Consider the following 20324-nt stretch of genomic DNA (forward strand, 5'->3'; position numbering starts at 1 on the left):
GTGAATGTTTTTGTTGATTGAATAGGTATACTTGAGTAATCTTGCACTATAATCTGGGAAATATGCAAACTATTTATATGATATCTTGAAAATCACTAACTAATGGAAATCTTACACTATGATTTGGGAAATGTGCAAACTGTTGATATATGATTTTTGAAAAACACTAACTAATGAATAGGTATTAATATAATGTTTCTAGACTGTTTAAAATTTGGTAATGTCAGTAGGACATTGTGTCGTGTGACCTTAATTAACTCTTTACTTTATAAATTTTGATGATATAATTTGCAATATTGAACCTAGATTATCTATATTGACTTGTTTGATATTATATTTACTTAATAATAATGAACTTTTTTGCAACTATTCCCAATTAGTTGAAGTTCTTGATATAATTTTTTCAAAAATTATGATTTAAAAATTGAAATGAAAAATCTGAAAAAAAAATTTAGACTAAAAAAAAAAATAAATTAAATTTCGCTTAAATCCTAAAAATAAAATTTAAAAGAAAATATGTCAAAGTTTTATAATTTTATAATTTTAAATCTTAAGATCGATCCTTAGTATTACAATTATTCCGAATCCTTATCTTTAATTTCATTATTACTTTTATCATTTAATCATTTATTTGATCAGTTACGAGCGGCTAAAAATTAATGCCTTCTCTCACCAATTATCAATCTTTCTTATCTTTAAAATTAATACAAATTAAATTTTTATTGTATTTATTTGCGGCTTAGTACAAAATAGGAAAAAGAAATTTTTTTATTTTTTTTAGATTAAAGTTTTGACATGTCAAGAATAAGTTTACGACACATAAGATTTATAACGACAATTAAAATCTCGTAAATTTGAACAAATTTAAACTTTATTTGGTCTAGCGCAATTTAATTACTTAATTTGGGAATTAAAATTAAAAAACAAAACTCACTGTATCTCTATTTTATATTTAGTCTATTTTTAAATTATATACTTTTTTAAAATCCATTATCATCATTATCACCATGAATTTCTTCAATAGAGGCTTTTTGTTTCCATTCCAAAAGGGGAGCAAGATCTTCAATTGATCCGCTTTTGTGAGTTATAAAAGAATGTGATAATAATTCTGAAGTATTAGCTCTATACCTTGTATCAACACATAAACATATACTTAAAAATTTCTTTATAGAATTACTCAATTGTTCTGGTTTCTTAAGTTTTGGAGTACCATTTGTAGCAATTAAATAAAGCGCCTTAAGGGGTTCTTCATTTAGATAAGGTGGTTCACCTTCAATCATTTCTATAGTCATTATACCCAACGACCAAACATCAACTTTTTCATCATATTCTTTTTGTTTCACAACTTCTGGTGCCATCCAATACGGTGTACCTACCATTGTTGCTCTTTTATTTCTTTGATCAGTTAATTTTGCACAGAAACCAAAATCTGTTATTTTAACATAACCTCTTGCATCAAGTAATACATTATCTGATTTAATATCTCTATGAATAATATGCTTTTTGTGTAAATGTTGTAAACCTTTTAAAGTTTCAAAACAAATTGTTGCAATTTGTTTTTCATTTAATTTAAATTCATTATTTTCTATAATTTCCGTTAATGAACCACCTTCCATATATTCCATTATAACCCATAATTCAGTATCTTTTCTTAAATAAGAATCTAAAAAATTAACAATATTTTTATGTTGAGAATCTTTCATAACTAAAATTTCATTAATAATTAATTCTTTTCTTGGTTGAACATTTAAATCCATTTGTTTAATTGCAATTTTTTGATGATTACTTAATTGCTCTGCTAAATAAACATTACCACTAGCACCTTGACCTGCTTTTTCAATTATTCTAAATAGTGGTTTCGGATCATTACTATTTACAACCGTTTTTAATTTCGCTATAATCTGTAAATCATTTAATCTTTCTCTTTCTTTTTTAAGTTGTTTTGGAGTTTTAGTTGGAACTGGACCCATTGGAGGAGTTGTATCCTTTTGCTGTTTTGGTTTTAATTGTAATGGTTTTATTGGTTCATTTGGTTGTGTATCGGTGTTATAACTCTTTTGTATTTTTAAATTAGGATGTGTTTGGTGATGTTGTTGTTGTAATTGTTGGGTTTGAGTTAATGTTTGTGGTTGTTGTTGTTGCTGTGGTAGTTGAGAAGGTGGAGTTGGAGCTAATGGTGGAGTCTGTTTAGGCTTTGGCTGTGATGATGATTGAGGTGGTGGGGGAGCTCGTCTGATAGGTATTGGTGCTTCTGATTTATTAATTAAATTATTTAATGGTGATATATTTTTAGCTGCTTGTTCTTGAGTTAAATGATAAGGAACTGGAGGTTTTGGAGCAGCTCTATTTGGTTTAAATTGTTGTGCATTACTTTTTGGTGGTGGTTTAGTCCATTCTTGTAAATTTGTTGAATTATTTTGATCAATATTTGAAGGTTGTTGTTGTTGTTGATTATTAATTAAAGGAGTATTTGGTGATGAACCATTTATATCAGAATAAAATTCCAATACTTCTATAACTGCAACTGGATCTTTTTTCCAATCTTCATTTGTGATTTTTGAATGTTGTAATAAACTCTTCCAAGTTTCTGGTAATCCAGTAAAATTACCACTTGCAGGATCAAAACCAACATGAACTTTATGAGTAAAATTTATTGGACTTGATACACTTGAATTTCCACCATTTAGTAAAGATGTTGTATTTATTGATGGTGTTATATTTGAATTTGATGAAGGTAGACTTGAATTAGTACCAATTTGAATTAATGGACATTTTGAAAAAGCATTTAACCAATCTGTATAATCATTACTTGATTTAACAGATATTAGTATTGGTTTACCATTATTTTTTGGAACAATTTCAAAAGATTGAGCAGTTTTAGAATGACCCAGTTGAGGTTTTAAATTAACATTACTAATTAAATTTAATGGTAATAATAAATCAGGTACAATAACTTCAGTAATATTTGGTTCATTTTTATAAAAATTTAGTGATCTTTCATTTATATTCATAAATCTTTTGTTCCATCTAAATGAAGTAAATAAACCATCATCTTTGACATGTACCCAGCCTGATTGTCTTTTGTTTGAATTAATACTAATTGTTGATGAATTATTATTATTATTATTAATTGTACTTATATTTGAAGTTGATAGTGACGGAGGTGGAGGTGGTGCTCTTCTATGATTTTTCAAATCAGAAGTATATACGCTAGTCATAATACTACCTCTTCAATGACTTATAGGAATGTTGATTAATTGTTGTTGTAAAAAAAAAATTGAAATCTGTTTCAAATTTAAAAAAAAAAAAAGTAATTTTAAAAAATAAAAAAATAAATTTAAAAATCAACAAAAGGAGAAATTTACTAGGAGAATAAATTAAGAATAAGAAGGAATTAATACAAACAATTATCAAATTTACGATTATCAGAAACACTTAAAGCATAACCCACACAAACTTATCGTCTATTACATCAACCTTTAATTTATCAGTGTGGTAACTTCACCTTGTAAACCAACCAATAATGAATTAAATCTAGTCAATTTAAGACGTATGTAACACAAAATCAACAATTGTAAACAAAGATCTACCGTCTAAAAAAATCTAGATTTCTATAGAAGTCATATTCTTTATATTTAAATTTTAATAAGACTGCACCTCATGAGAATATAATCGAAGTAAGTTAGGTTCAAAAATTAATTATCACCATTCCAATTTACTCCTCTTTGGATACAAAACAAGAACTTATCAAAAATATTATTATAAAAGAAAATCTTAGGAAATTCGAGCTACCAAATTATCATAAGTTTTAAGGTACAAATTTAATTATACTTAATTGGGAAAGCTATAGACTATATACGCGTATATAAAGAAAGAAAGAAAGTTAAGAGAATAAATTATGTCAACATATTTTTACTTGAACTTAATTTTTGATTAGTTAAAAGGTCCAAGCTTAACGTTGAATAAGATCTTAGACTTTAATTTGATTGAAATCTTTTTTATAGACATTTATGAGAACTACTGTAAATACTACGTTTTTAGTTAATGACTATGAATTACTTGAGTGATGTTGTGATTGAGAAGTTGAATCGAAAATTTATAATTTGTTCCCCTTACCTCTCTACGAATTCACATATTTATTTATTTGATAATCGATACTTTCCATTCCTTCAATCAAACTAATGTCCAATATTTAGTAATTTAAGCTTAAAATTTTTGGCTAAGCTGATAAACAAGCTATCAACCTACGCCGCATAATATTTACTAAAAATAGATACAAACCTAATTTATATATTGTATGGAAAAAAAGAATATATTCTTGTATTTTTCTTATTACAACCAAACTACTTCATTACTTAGCTAAATCATTTTCTAATTACACAGGCGTAATACCAATTGAATTTGTTAAACTGTTTGAGCATTAATGAATAATTAGATTGAATAGACATTTTGAAAATTGTCTCACTTTTGTTAATTTCTTATAGTTTAATTTAATTTGTGGGGTTTTAATATTTCGCAACCAAGGAGGGGTGTGTCATCAATAGCTGTTAAAATTGTTTCCGAATATCAAATACAAATTATTAGCATTTTGCATTCTATTTCTGCTTATGTTATGGTCAAAGCATACACTTAAAAATTCTAAAAAATTTATGCATACAATGGTACAGGAAGATTATGATGCATTAAAATATCGTAAATGGATTCAAATAAATCAATCATCCAATGATGATGATAACAACAAGATATCAATCATGACATATAACTTATTATCAAGACACTATATATGGAAACTGGTATATGAACAAAATAACCCCAAACATTTAAATTGGTCAAAACATAGATTTCCACTAATCAACAAGACAATAAGACAACTAAAGAGTGATATAATGTGTTTTCAAGAAATGGAATATTATATATATAAAAGATTTTGGAGTAAAAAATTTCCAAATGAAAAATACAAGAGTTTTTATATACAAAAATCATCAACTCAATATTATACAAATGAAAATACTGATGGCGTGGGGATATTTATAAATACTGAGAGATTTGATATTTTGGAAAAATTTGAAATTAATTTTGGCAAAGAAATACTAGATCATAAAAATAAATACGATTTGACAAAAGATTTAGTTGGAAGAGTGATACCGAGAAATACAGTTGGATTAATTTTAAAATTGTATGATAAAGAATCTAATAAAATTCTATATGTTACAAATACTCATTTGTATTGGTCACCTAAATTTAATGATGTCAAAATTTTACAAACAAAACTATTACTAGATAAGTTAAATTCGTGTAGAAAAGAACAAGACTCAGCCGTTATCTTTTTGGGAGATCTAAATTCAAACTTCAATTCTGACGTTATCAAATTATTAAAAGAAGGACAACTTGACACAACTACTTCAATAGAATTTAAAACTCAAGAGTATGGTATAAATAACGCATTGATTAATTCAGAAGCTATAATAGAGAATCCTTTCAATCTACAAAATGTTTATGAAACCTTGTTTGCAGAGTCTAAATTACATTTTACAAGTTTTGTAAGTAGATTCTCAGATGTAGTTGATCATATATTCATTAGTGATGATATTGAAATTAATAAAGTACTAGGAGAAGTTGATCCAAAATATTGTGCTAATAAACAAGTTAAGGGATTTCCTAATGGTCAATTTCCATCTGATCATATACCATTAGTTGTAGAAATAAGTTATAAACGTAATAATAATAGATAAGCAATATATAATATTTCTTTCAGTCGTGTAAATTGTCATTTCTTATTCTTGTCTTTGTATTCTCTTTTTCTCTCCTTTAATAATAAATTTGATGATGAAATAATTATTGAAATAGAGAGACAAAAATTTCTTTACAACAAAATCAATTTTCAATTAAAATATAATAATATAAACTTGAATGATAATAATAATAGATACATATATACTATATCACTAACAACATAATAAAGAGAAAGTGAATAATATCTTGCAGATTACATTGGGTTTAAAAAGAGAAATAAGAAATTATAGTAAGAAGAAAAAAAAATATTGTTATTCCCAAGTAATACTTCAAGATTAAATGAACATGAATCTAGCTAGTAAATATCAAGTGCAAGGACAAGGTCAACCACAATCAAATCTACAAGCTCAGCAAATATTGTTGCAACAATTACATCAAGGTCAATCACTTCCTCAACAAAATCAACAACAAAATAATTCGACGAACGGCCTAGGTGCTGGGTTCCAACCAAATGAAAGTTATAATAATGACAATCAAAACCTTTATCAAAATTATCAACGTAATCAATTACAGCAGCAGCAGCAACAACAACAACAACAACAGCAGCAATATTTTCCACAATTTCAACAACAGAATCAATCTAATAATAATCATTTAACTTCACAGTTACTGCAACCACCCCAGCCACAACAACTTCCTAGACAACTTCCCCATTTACAACAACAGCAACAACAATTTTATAATCAACAAGCAATCAAACCTCAACAACTCCAGCAACAAATCCAATTACAAGGTGGTCAAGTTCAAACATCAATTCAAAAAAATTCAACAACTGTGGAAAATCCAAACTCAATCCATTGGCAACATCAACAACAATTATGTCAAGTATCGAGATCATCAAATATACCTCATTATTACGCAAGACAATATGCATCAAATTCTAGAAAAAACCCATATGATACAAAATCAGTTGGATTAATAGAGGCAACTAAAGTTGTTATTGGGAAATTAGATGAACAAAAATTAAATGATACACCAACTAGTTCATCTGCATTATTACATAATAAAAAAACTTCACAAGATGATGATTTAATGGAAGAACAACGTATGAGATTAAAAACTCAAGGTCGTCAATTATGGTGTCAATTAGATTTGAGTGGACAAGGTTTAGTTAGTATATCACCAAAATTATTTCATTATGATTTCTTGGAGTCATTATATTTAAATAATAATAAATTAATTACAATTCCATCAGAAATAAGTAAATTAAGAAGTTTAAGGACATTAGATTTATCACATAATAGAATTAGTGAATTACCATATGAATTAGGATTATGTTTTAATTTAAGATATTTATTTTTATTTGATAATAATATTAAAAATTTCCCAAGTTCATTTGGTAATTTAATAGAACTTTTATTTTTAGGAGTAGAAGGTAATCCACTTGATTTAAATGTTGCAAATTTAATTGCTGAAAAGGGTACAAAAGAATTAATAGCTACTATAAGGGATCAAAAGACTTCAAGAATACCAGAACCAAGAAAATGGCTTACAATCGAAGATGGGGAAGTTGTTGATTCATCAAATTATAAAGCTGAGAAAAGTGCAAGCGATTCTTTTACTGTATTATCATATAACACATTATGTCAACATTATGCAACTCCTAGAATGTATAAATATACACCATCTTGGGCATTACAATGGGACTATAGAAAAGCAGCACTTGAGAAAGAAATTTTAGGATATGGTACAGATGTAATTTGTATGCAAGAAGTTGAAACCAAGACATATCAAGATTTCTGGGCTCCACTATTAGCACAAAAAGGGTACAAGGGTTTATTTTATAATAAGACGAGATCAAAAACAATGAGTGAAAATGATGCCAAAAAAGTAGATGGTTGTGCATTTTTCTACAAGATTGATAAATTTACCTTAGTGCATAAACAAAATTTTGAATATAATAGTGTTTGTATGGGATCAGATAAATACAAAAAGACAAAAGATTTATTCAATAGGTTTATGAATAAAGATAATATTGCATTAATCTTGTATCTTCAACATAAGGATACTGGTGAAAAAATATGTTTTGTAAATACACATTTACATTGGGATCCAGCTTTCAATGATGTTAAAGCATTACAAATTGGTATATTATTAGAAGAATTACAAGGACTTATCAAAAAATATCAACATGCAAGTTCAATAGAAGAAGTTAAAAATGCATCAATAATAGTATGTGGAGATTTTAATTCAGTTAAAAAATCAGCAGTTTATCAAATGTTTTCAACAGGTACTTCTAAAAGTCATGATGATTTATCAGGTAGAGACTATGGAAAATTTACAGAATCTGGGTTCCATCATCCATTTAAACTAAAATCTGCTTATGAATCTTTAGGAGAATTACCTTTCACAAATTTAACTCCAGCTTTTACAGACAATATTGATTATGTATGGTATTCAACTTCAAATTTACAAATTAAAGGATTATTGGGAAAAGTTGATGAAAATTATGCTTCTAACTCAATAGGTTTTCCTGATGCTAATTTCCCATCTGATCATGTACCAATATTAGCCAATTTTCAAATTAAATCAAAACCAAATTAAAGTTTTGAAATATATAGAGTTTTATGACTGTTTTTTTCTCCAAAAGAACTGTCTAATGTTTAATAATAATTATAAAAAAAATTGTAAAATAAAATACATGATTTATATTGTGTGTATGATGTAACGAACTTTGATAAATATAAATATAAAGTTAAAAATTGAGTAAAATGTCAACACTTTAGCGTAATAACACTAGTACCATATTCAAATATATTATGTATTACGTGTTTACTAATTTTGGAGATCTTGGTGAAAATCTCAAAATCTTATTGTACGGAATCTCGATTCGATTCGATTCAAGATCTCGGAAATTTGGTGAGCGGCTCACGGAATAATTGAATAAATTTGGGGGATCTATTCGATTCCAATTTTATCTCAAAAACTCCGTCATTCATTACTTCTTTTTCTGCCAACAACTAACAACAACTACTTAATTGATTTTAAAAAATGTCAAAGTCCTTGCTAATCCCAACTGAAAATGATTATTTAGATGCTCATGGAGATCAAACAGAACAAAAAGAATATAATGAACTTTGGAAGAATAAATTAAGTAAAGAAAGAAACTCACAAGGTGAATTAATATTTCCATGGTCATTTGAAGTAGTTCAAGGATTTTTCAAACAAAGTGATGAATCGACGGATGACAGAACTTTCAATTATGTAAATGAACATATGGGTCGTCTTAAAAGTTGGGAAGATATAACTGGTGAATTATTAAAATTAAATCAACAAGCACCAGATAATGTAGAATATAAATTATTATTCTTAGCAAGACATGGTCAAGGATATCATAATACTATAGTTGAAAAATATGGTTTAGAACAATGGGAAAAAAAATTACATAAACTTGGGGACTATGAAGGTGTACATTATGGTCCTGATCCTGAATTAACTGAAATTGGTCAAAAACAAGCTAAAGAAAATCATGATCTTTGGGAGAAAGAAATAAAATTGGGTGCACCAATACCTGATAAATTTTATGTATCACCATTACAAAGATCATGTAATACTTTAAAAATAACATGGGATGGATTGAAACCTGATTCAAAAATTCCTTACGTAAAGGAAAAATTGAGAGAAACTATAGGTAAGAATCTTTGTGATAAACGTAGTTCTAAATCCATAATAAAAGATAGATTTGGAATTTATGGATTCAATACTGATGGAATTATAGAAGAAGAAGATACATTTTTCACTGATATTCGTGAAACAATGGTTGAACAATCAATTAGAATTAATGAATTTTTACAAGAATTATTTTCTTCCGATTGTGATTCAAATGGTAAAGTAAACAAAGAAAAAAGTATTGAAAATATTTTTATATCAACTCATTCTCATGCTGGTACAATTCGTGCTTTTTTAAATGTATTATTTCATAGAAATTTTACAATATCAACTGGTGGAATGATCCCTGTTGTTATAAAAGGGACTAAAAGACAATAAATTATAGATTAAAATTAGATTTAAAGAATAGATATTTGATAAATAAGTATAGAATATTATAATAGATAATTAGTTAGACTATATGGATTTAATGAAAAACGTGGATAATTTATAGAACTACTCTTAACTCCATCCGTCTTATAATATAGTATGTACCACTTGCTACCAATTTCTTAGAATTTATTTTTTAATGTATCGAAAATCAATTGGAAATTAACACAAAACTATAAATTACTTATTTAGTTAAATTAAATACATTTTGATGTAATTATATAAATGTAATGTAAAGTAATAGAAGAACCCTTTTATTCCTTAGAATTAATCCATTTCCACTGTATTAAAATACTTTATAATACAAACTACAATATCAATTGAAAAACGATTGGCAAAGTTATTGTACGAATAAAATTAGGTTATTATTTCGAAAAAACAATCATTAAATCTTGCTAATTTATTCAAGAGGCTTATGCAAAAAACTTTAATCCTAAAAATTCAAAGAATAAAAAATCACAAATAGATCAATTTACCACCCGGGTTATTTCAACCATATCCTTACAAATCATTATAAATGAAAGGATTCAATATCCTAATAATCTCCGTTGCATTAATCTCGGAGGTTAAGGGTATATGGCCATTTGATAGTGGAACAACTACATCTGGAAATTCAGCTTCATCAATCCCAACACCAGCTTCATCTTCGGGAGGCCAAGGGTTTTTCCAATCATTAATAGGAGACTTTGGAGGTGGTAGTTCAAGTACTGAAACTGGAGCTGCAGCAACAGATGATACAAATCCATATGCTCCTTATAATGTAACATGTCCTTCTGGTTCATTAATTAGAGAAGCTAGTGGTATTTCAGATGAAGAAAAAAATTATATACAGCATAGACATGAGATCACAAATAAAAATCTAGTGAATTTCTTAAAAAAAGCTAATATGACTGATTTTGATCCGGATTCATTTATTAATGATAATTCAGATAATCATAATATTACGATTGGATTAGCATTCAGTGGTGGTGGATATAGAGCTATGCTTTGTGGAGCAGGACAATTATTAGCTACTGATGATAGATTCTCAGATTCAAATGATCATGGAGTTGGTGGATTATTACAATCTGCTACTTATTTAACCGGATTATCTGGTGGTAATTGGTTGGTTGGAAGTTTAGTATTGAACAATTGGTTATCAGTTGGAGAAATAGTAAATGGAAGTTCACAAATTTGGCAAATAGAAGATTCAATATTAAACCCCAGTGGTATAAGAATAGATAAAACTATTGCATATTATTACGGATTAAGACAAGCTGTTTTAGCAAAAGAAAATGCAGGATTTGATACAACTATTACTGACATATGGGGTAGGGCATTAAGTCATCAATTTTTTGAAGATGATAGCGGTGGTGAAAATGTTACTTGGTCAAGTGTTCAAAATATGTCAAATTTTCAAAATTATGAAATGCCATATTTTACAGTTATTGCAAATGCAAGATTACCTCATACTGTAATTATTAATGAAAATAGTACAATTGTTGAAATATCAGCTTATGATTTAGGATCTTGGGATAAAGCTTTGAGATCATTTACTGATATTGAGTATTTAGGAAGTGCAGTTGATGGTGGGAATCCAAATAACACTGGAGTATGTGTTAAGAATTTTGATAATGCTGGTTTTATAATGGGTACTTCTTCATCTTTATTTAATCAAATTATTCTTCAATTGGGGAACTACGATATAAATAGTATTATTAAATCAGTTTTAACTGATTTATTAGCCACTTTAAGTTATGCAGAATTTGATATAGCATCATATGAACCAAATCCATTTTTTGGTGCTGATCATGGGGATTCTCATTCAATGGTAACCAATGATACATTATACTTAGTTGATGGTGGTGAAGATTTACAAAATGTTCCTTTCTATTCATTAATTCAAACAGCAAGAGATGTCGATGTTATTTTTGCATTTGATAATTCTGCAGATACTAATCAGCTGTGGCCTAATGGAACTTCTATTATGGAAACTTACAAAAGACAATTTTCAGTATTAGGTAAAGGCACTCCATTTCCATTCACGCCAGATGTTGAACGATTCTTGGATGAAGATTTAGGTTCTAAACCTGTATTTTTTGGATGTAATGCATCAGATATGAGCAACTTGGTGGATTGGCATAATAACAGTAATATAAATGTAACCGATGTACCATTGGTGGTTTATGTATCAAACGCTCATCAATCATATAATTCAAATTTTTCAACATTTAAATTATCATGGGAAGATGAAGAAAAATGGGGTACAATAAGAAATGGATTTGAAGTAATGTCAAGAAATAATTTAACAGATGATGAAAATTGGCTTGGTTGTGTTGGATGTGCTATTATTAGAAGACAACAAGAAAGATTTGGGCAAGAACAGACTGATCAATGTAAAAAATGTTTTCAGGAATATTGTTGGACTGGTGGTGTTAAAGAAGCTGCTGCTGTCAATAGTGTTAGTGGAATTAATGAGATATCTGGTATATCTACTGCTACGACTACTACTGCTCAGCAATCGTCATCATCAAGCTCCTCAGGTTCATCTTCAAATGGTGGATCTTCAACAGCTGCTTCTTCTTCAAGTAGACAAAGTAACGGTCAAAGTATAGAACCAATTTCGTTATTCTTTTTCATTAATATTTTATTTAGTTATTTAATTATATAGATTCAAAAGTAGACATAAAAATTAGACTAAGACGTAAGATTAGACAAAAGTTTGAAATTTCATCTCTCCTCCTATACCTTGAAACTTGGTTGCAAAATTCAAAACACAAAATTAATTTACATACAATTTCGCATCTCATACTAAAGTACCGTTTACATATTTTTTTTTCAGGATCAAGTTTTACAACCAACCAAAATATACAACACATCTCATTGAAATATGGTCAAGTCATATAATCGTTATGATCAAGAGAAATGTTTTGGAGTAATAACATCTCATTCAAATATAGTATGGCTTCCGCCAAGTGATTCACAATCTTCAACAAGTGTTGGAAGAGCACTAACATCAGGATTAGAGGAAATACTAATATGGGACATTAAAACTGGTGAATTATTACAAAGATTTAATGATTCTTTAACTCCTGGTGCATCCAATTCAAGTACTACCATTGCACCAAGTCCCGTAACATATTTAACATATCATAAAGAAACAAATTTAATAGCTGCAGGTTATATGGATGGGAAAATTAAAATATGGGATATAAGTTCACAATCAGTATTAATGACATTTGAAGGTCATAAATCTTCGATTAGTATATTAAAATTCGATAGAAGTGGGACAAGAGTAGTTAGTGGATCAAATGATTCAAGTATAATAATGTGGGATCTTGTAGGAGAAAGTGGGTTATTCAAATTAAAAAGTCATAAAGGTCCAATAACTGGGTTACAATTTTTATCAGAAATAACCGAAGAACAAGAAGAAGATTTGGATCAGATTGAGGATTATTTATTGAGTAGTTCAAAAGATGGACTTATCAAATTATGGGAATTGAAAAGTCAACAATGTATAGAAACTCATTTAGCTCATAGTTCAGAATGTTGGTCGATGGGAGTAAATAAAGATAAAACCATGTTAGTAACTACAGGAAATAAAGATCAAGTTAAAGTATGGGGTATAGATCTAAATCAAGAAGACGGACAAAAAATAAATGAAAGAGGAATGTTTGAAAAAACAAGTAAAGCAAAAGGGAATGAAATACATTTTAAAAATGTTAAAAACAATGGTTCTGAAGTTGAATTATTCTTAATACAGAATTCAGATAGAACTACTGAAATATTTAGAGTAAGATCAGAAGATGAAATGAAAAAGGGAATAACTAAAAGAATGAAAAGATTACAGGAGAAAGGTATGGATGAAGATGAAATTTTACAAAGTATACAAAATTCCGAAATTAGCATGCTAATAACGCCTTTCACAACTATAAGAGTAATGTCGAAGATAAATTCATGCTGTTGGACCGATAGTAGGAAAAAGTTAAACATACTAATGGGAATCACAAACAATACAATAGAATTTATAAATATACCAACACCTGAAAATATAAAAAAGACACAACCAACAGAAATTCATTCAACAAAAGCATATACTATAGATCATTTAGGTCATAAATTTGATATAAGAGCAATGGATATATCACCGGAAGATGATAAATTATTAGCTACTGCATCAAATGGGGAATTAAAAATATGGAATACAAGAACTTATAACGTTATACGAACATTTACATTAGAAGGTGGTTATGCGTTATGTTGTAAATTTTTACCTGGTGGGACTTTGGTGGTTGTTGGTTTTAAAAATGGTGATTTAGAGTTATATGATTTAACTACGTCTTCGTTAGTCGATAGAGTTGAAAATGCACATCAAATTGCAGGAAGTGAAGATAGTGCAGCTGTTTGGTCATTAGATTTAACATCTGATGGTAAAACTTTAGTTACTGGTGGTAATGATAAATGTGTTAAATTTTGGAATTTTAAAGTTGAAAAAGATATAATACCAGCTACAAACACAGTAATATCGCAATTAAAATTTGTACACACACAAACTTTGGAATTGAATGAGGATGTATTATGTGTCAGAATATCACCAGATGATAAGTACCTAGCAGTATCATTACTTAATAGTAATGTTCAAGTTGTTTTTCTAGATACATTAAAATTATTTTTAACATTATATGGTCATAAATTACCTGTTTTATCAATAGACATATCAGCAGATTCAAAATTAATTATAACATCATCAGCAGATAAGAACATAAAAATTTGGGGTTTAGATTTTGGTGATTGTCATAAATCCATATTTGCACATCAAGATTCAGTAATGAATGTAAAATTTATCGGAGAAACTCACAATTTTTTTTCAAGTGGTAAAGACGGTTTAATAAAATATTGGGATGGTGATAAGTTTGAATGTATACAAAAATTACCTGCTCATCAAAGTGAAGTTTGGTGTATGGCAATAAGTAAAAATGGTTTATTTATGTGTTCTACATCTCATGATCATTCTATTAGATTATGGTCTGCTACTAGTGATCAAGTATTTTTAGAAGAAGAAAGAGAAAAAGAAATGGATGAATTATATGAGAATAAATTATTGGATCAAATAGAAGGTGATGAACCATCTAAAAATGATGATGAAGATGATGAAAATATGGAAAGTAGTGCAGTTGAAAGAGTTGGTAAACAAACTATGGAAACTTTAAAAGCAGGTGAAAAATTAATGGAAGCATTAGATATTGGAATAGAAGATTTAGAAGCAACAAGAGCTTATGAAGCACAATTAAAAATTAGCAAAAGTACACCCAAACCAACACCAAATGCAATCTTATTAGCATTTAATGTAACTGGACCACAACATGTTTTGAACACCCTAACAAAAATAAAACCATCACAATTAGATGATGCATTATTAGTATTACCTTTTTCATATTGTTTAAAATTATTACAAATGATAGAAATATGGACCACAAAAGAAAACATTAACAAAAACGTAACTCAATTATCATTAATTTGTAAAGTTTTATTTTTTATAATATCATCAAATTCAAAAGAATTAATTAACCAAAAGGATTCTCATTTGAAAACCCAATTAATATCAGTAAAACAACAATTACGTGATAACTTATCCAAAACATGTAATACATTAGGTGTAAATACTCAAGGTTTAAGATTTATTAAACAACAATGGAAATTAAATCATGTTTCGGAGTTCATTGATGAAGAAGAACAAAAAGCATATGAAGACAAGAGAGCTGTCAAGAGAAGTTATAAGACTATATAGATTTTTCGATGAAAAAGTAACAATTTGGCATTTATTTTAACATTATTATTCATTTCATTTTATATGATCCTGTTTAATTACTTTTTTTCTTTTAGTGAGGGGAATTTAGTCGAATTTTGCAACCAAGTGGAAATTCAGTTTATTTACAGATAGCATATTTGATATTCTCCTTCTATTTTTTGTAGTGTGAAAATTTAGTCCTCTAGACTTGAGGTCCTATAAATGACTCTTTCGAAGCTGATCTAACACATGTTCTACTCATTTCCTTGATTTGATCATGATAAATCATACTAAAAATTTAATAAAATTGTTTGACTTTTGTGGTAGCATAAATTTTGTATTTACAGAAAAAGAATTAAAATATTTTATTTTTATTTTATTTAAATAAAAAACCTTCAAAAGTATAAAACATTTGTTGACTACAAAGATTCTCAACTTTTATCTATATTGTATTACTATCATCATTTTTGAATTGAATAAAAGCTTTATTGGGATTTTATATCATTAAGTACTTGGGGTTTTTAGTATAATTGAATTTAATAAGTAGATATATCAAAGTCTATATTTATTTTTAATTCTTATATTTTTTTTTTCACATTAAATCATTTTATAATCCACTTGAGAATAAATACTATAAAATAATTCGGACTTTTTTGCATTTATGAATGTTAATAATATGCCTCAAGGTGGACCGCCAGGTTCGGCAACTACTTGGCAAGGGATGTATACTGGAGAAGAAAGACAAAGAGTTGTTTCAATTATAATGGATACTTTATCAGATCTTCATGGAACCAATCCAAATTTTGATTTTCAAAGATTAACTAAAATGGCTCAAGATTTTGAAAAAATTGTTTATGAAAAATCACCATCAAGAGATGATTACTTAAAAGCCATAAAACTGAAAGTGAATCAATTGAGATTACAAAAACAACAATTAGGAGGAGGATCAGCGCCAAATAATTCAAATCAACAATCACACCCGCCTCAACAACAGCAACAACAACCACAAGTAGTTCGTAATCAATTAAATTCAGCTGGAAATCAAAATATGAGTCCCATGAATGCCCAAAATATGCAATTTTTACAACAACAAGCTCAAGTTCGAAGTCAATCACAAGCTCAAATTCAAGCAAGACAACAACAACTCCGACAAATGGTTAATCAACAACAAGGCCAACCACCAATGCAACAAGGTCAACAGTCCCAAACACCTTTAAACCAATCTCAACAACAACAACAACAACAACAACAGCAGCAGCAACAACTACAAGCTCGCCAAAATCAGAGAGCAAGTGCACAACCACAAAGACAACAACAGCAGCAACCACAACAATCAATGTCATCATTGGGTGAGAATGGATCAGGTTCTGGAAATCAACAAGTCCCACCCCAATTACTTCAACTCATAAGAAGTACACCAATTCCAATGCCATTATTAAGTAAAATACCCAATCTACCAAAAGGTGTTACAACTTGGAATCAAATTTTTGACTGTATTCGTAAAAAAATAATTTCACAAGACATACTACCCTTAATTAAAGATATTCATTCAACTCATATGCAATTGGTTATGCGTCAACAACAACAAAAAATGAGCATGCGTAATGAAGGGGCATCAATGAATGGTGGGAAACCAGGAGCAGATAATAAAGTAAATATGATGAACAATGGTGCTAATGGCATAAATCTAAACAATATGAATCCCGAGCAACGTGAAATGTTTTTGAAAAATCAAAGACTAGCAGTTCAAAGACAAGGCTTGAATAATGCTCAACAAGATAATAGACAAAATCAAAGACCTCCATCTCAATCTCAATCAATTCCTCAACAAATGCCTCAACAAGTCCCTCAACCTACCCCACAACTACAACAAGCTCAACAGCCTCAACAGCCTCAGCAACAAGTACAATCACAGATACAACAACAGCAAAACCAACCACAAGCTCAATTAGCACAACAAAAACCTCCACAATTTCAAATCACTCAACAAGATTACGCAAAATATTCCAATGATGCACTAACTGTATTGAATAGGCTACAACAACAAAAGCAAATTGATACTCAACTAGACGGAACAATGAAAGATACATTCATTCGTAAATATATTTTACATCAAAAGAATCAGCTTTGGAAACAACAACAGCAACAACAACAATTAGCTAATCAGAACCCAACAGGATTGGGAATTAGCGCTCAACCACCAACTCAAGCTCAACAACAGCAGACTCAACAACCAATTAGACAACAACAAAATATTCAAATGCCAGTTCAACAAAAGGGAGTTGTTCCACCACCGATGGCAAACATGCCTCACGCCCTGCCAATGTTGAATAATGCAACAACTCCGATGATGAAACCAAACACATTACAACCAAATAATTTATCTTCCCCACTATTGAATCAAAGAGGACCAGCTGTTATGAATGAAAATATGCCAACTAATAATATTGGAGTAAGGCCAAATACAGCCCCCGCAAATGTTAGTATTGCTGCACTACTTCCACCTTTAACAGATGAAGCAAAACTTCGGTTAAGACAACTAATTGAAGATGTTTCGAGAAACAATGTTTTATTGAAAGATGTTACATCATTATTATCACCCAACGATAAATCAAATGTTAGAGAAGCAATGAATAAAATTCAAGAACAATATGGTAATGTCGACTCAATCATCAGCTATTTTTTTCTACTCACCAAGAATGCTGAGGGTACAAAACGATTAATACAAATGAAATACATGACTAAAAATATACTTGATAATTTACATAGAGGAATATATTTAGCTGCTCCTGACTTATTAGAAAAATTGAAAAATCAATATGCAAAGTATTTTGATTATGTCAAAGAACAAATCAACCTAAGACGTCAACAATTAAATACCGGTGGTTCAAATATACCAAATCAACCACAATCACAACCACAGATGACAGCTCAACAACAGCAAATGAGGCAAATGCCTCCAGGTGCTCAACAACAACCAATGATGCAAAATCAAACAAACAGAGCCAATCAAGCATTTATGAATCAAAATCCTCAATCATCTCCACAAATGTATCAAACTCCAATAAATCAACCTCCAAATGCTATACCTCAACAACAACAACCAATGCAGCAACCACCAATACCAACCAATCAAATGAATATAAGTCCTAATTGGGTTCCTGGTACTAATCCAATGCCACCTCAAATGCAACAACAGATACCTCCTCAATTACAACATACTCCAAATCTTCAACAACCACCAATTCAACAACCACCAATTCAACAACCGCCACCTCAGCAACAGCAACAACAAAGAAATTCAGTACTGCAGGCAAAACCAAAAAAAGCAGCTCCAAAAAAGAAACGTACCAGTTCTACAAACGCGGCAACTCCAAATGCATTAGCATCATCAATTAAAACTCCTCATAATATAGCAACACCACAAATTCAAACTTCAGGTCAATCACCTCCAATGAAAACGACTCCCTCAGCATCAGGGACTACACCCAAAATCGTCACTGCAAATCCAGTTTCCGTACCATCATCAAGTCAATCTACTAATAACAATAGCACAATTTTTAAAGCACCAGAAATTGAGATATTTTCAGTATCAAATGATCTGATTAAAAGAAGAGAATTATCATTAACTGATCCTCGTCAATTTTTCATTGAATCTTTAAAGAAATTATTAGATATTGATGAAAATGGTGAAAGTAATATTAAATCTGCTGCAACTTTACAAGCTATTAGTTCAAGTTTTAAACAAGTAAGAGAAATTGATGAACTTTGTTTAGATAATTTATTCTAGTTATAGGTTATTTTGATAAATAACGATAAAAGTATTAATAATAGTTGTATAAAAATATAATACTATCTTGTTGTCTAAGTATGATGTAATTATTATGATATCGTTATAAATGCGAGATCTTATATGAAAAAAGAAATATTTCAGAATTAGTTTAATCAAGCTGAGTATATTCTTTTTGTACAAACACCTTTATCATCGTTAATGGCACCACTATTTGATCCAAAAGATAAGCAATTGTCAGTAGCTTTTGTATGCTTGGGTAATATGTACGTAAATTACAAATCATTAAATTAATTATTACCATTACTAACTTGAAATTTACAGTTGCAGATCACCTATGGCTGAAGCTATATTTAAACATAGGGTGAAAGAATTAGGTTACTCGCCATATTTCAGTAACATAGAATCATTTGGAACATCAGGATGGCATATAGGAGAATCACCCGATTCAAGATCTTCAAAATGTTGTAGAAAACATGGAGTTCCAGTAAATCATCAAGCACAACAAATTTCCACAAAGGATTTTGATAGATTTGATTATGTTATTGGAATGGATGAGAGTAATTTAAGTGATTTAAAATATATGAGACCTAAGAATAATAAGCTGGTGGTTGATGTTTTTGGGAAATGGAGAACTAATGAAGAGTTTGATAAAATTGTTAGTGATCCTTACTATGGTGGCAATGATGGGTTTGAGTATAACTTTAAACAGATCAATCATTTTACTGATGAGTTTTTGAAACAAGAAATTGGTACATTAGATTAATATTTAGACTAAATTTAGATGTATAGATGTAAAAGTAATGTATGATTTGTATGATATAGATATTGATTGTCGTGTCGTAAACTCCCTTAGTCTCTTGTCATGAAATTGAAATTAATTATTTTTTTTTTTCACAATTTATTTTTTTAAGTATACAAACAAAATCTTTAACA

General features: G+C 29.0%; 8 protein-coding genes across 8 annotated transcripts; 7 read left to right on the forward strand and 1 right to left on the reverse strand. All coding sequences in view use genetic code 12, as the record gives it.

The window, feature by feature from the left end:
* Window positions 1–980: 980 nt before the first annotated feature.
* Window positions 981–3218, reverse strand: CLA4 (serine/threonine protein kinase; the record flags this gene model as incomplete). Its single annotated transcript, XM_051764793.1, has 1 exon — window positions 981–3218. One exon carries the CDS (start codon window positions 3216–3218, stop codon window positions 981–983), a length of 2238 nt encoding a protein of 745 aa, XP_051618170.1.
* A 1389-nt stretch (window positions 3219–4607) lies between these two features.
* Window positions 4608–5732, forward strand: KGF54_004129 (uncharacterized protein; the record flags this gene model as incomplete). The annotated part of the gene is made up of 1 exon (XM_051764794.1): window positions 4608–5732. The coding sequence occupies one exon, from the start codon at window positions 4608–4610 to the stop codon at window positions 5730–5732; it is 1125 nt and encodes a 374-aa protein (XP_051618171.1).
* A 340-nt stretch (window positions 5733–6072) lies between these two features.
* On the forward strand, window positions 6073–8337 carry KGF54_004130 (CCR4-Not complex 3'-5'-exoribonuclease subunit Ccr4; the record flags this gene model as incomplete). The annotated part of the gene is made up of 1 exon (XM_051764796.1): window positions 6073–8337. The coding sequence occupies one exon, from the start codon at window positions 6073–6075 to the stop codon at window positions 8335–8337; it is 2265 nt and encodes a 754-aa protein (XP_051618172.1).
* A 447-nt stretch (window positions 8338–8784) lies between these two features.
* KGF54_004131 (uncharacterized protein) lies at window positions 8785–9780 on the forward strand (the record flags this gene model as incomplete). The annotated part of the gene is made up of 1 exon (XM_051764797.1): window positions 8785–9780. One exon carries the CDS (start codon window positions 8785–8787, stop codon window positions 9778–9780), a length of 996 nt encoding a protein of 331 aa, XP_051618173.1.
* Window positions 9781–10348: 568 nt separating this feature from the next.
* PLB5 (Plb5p) lies at window positions 10349–12481 on the forward strand (the record flags this gene model as incomplete). Its single annotated transcript, XM_051764798.1, has 1 exon — window positions 10349–12481. One exon carries the CDS (start codon window positions 10349–10351, stop codon window positions 12479–12481), a length of 2133 nt encoding a protein of 710 aa, XP_051618174.1.
* Window positions 12482–12700: 219 nt separating this feature from the next.
* On the forward strand, window positions 12701–15598 carry DIP2 (snoRNA-binding rRNA-processing protein; the record flags this gene model as incomplete). The annotated part of the gene is made up of 1 exon (XM_051764799.1): window positions 12701–15598. One exon carries the CDS (start codon window positions 12701–12703, stop codon window positions 15596–15598), a length of 2898 nt encoding a protein of 965 aa, XP_051618175.1.
* A 661-nt stretch (window positions 15599–16259) lies between these two features.
* Window positions 16260–19388, forward strand: MED15 (Med15p; the record flags this gene model as incomplete). The annotated part of the gene is made up of 1 exon (XM_051764800.1): window positions 16260–19388. The coding sequence occupies one exon, from the start codon at window positions 16260–16262 to the stop codon at window positions 19386–19388; it is 3129 nt and encodes a 1042-aa protein (XP_051618176.1).
* Window positions 19389–19589: 201 nt separating this feature from the next.
* Window positions 19590–20154, forward strand: LTP1 (tyrosine protein phosphatase; the record flags this gene model as incomplete). The annotated part of the gene is made up of 2 exons (XM_051764801.1): window positions 19590–19654; window positions 19713–20154. 2 exons carry the CDS (start codon window positions 19590–19592, stop codon window positions 20152–20154), a joined length of 507 nt encoding a protein of 168 aa, XP_051618177.1.
* Window positions 20155–20324: the final 170 nt, after the last annotated feature.

The sequence above is a fragment of the Candida jiufengensis genome, assembly GCF_024610255.1.
Source record: "Candida jiufengensis strain CBS 10846 chromosome Unknown scaffold1, whole genome shotgun sequence".
NCBI lineage: Eukaryota > Fungi > Ascomycota > Pichiomycetes > Serinales > Debaryomycetaceae > Lodderomyces > Lodderomyces jiufengensis.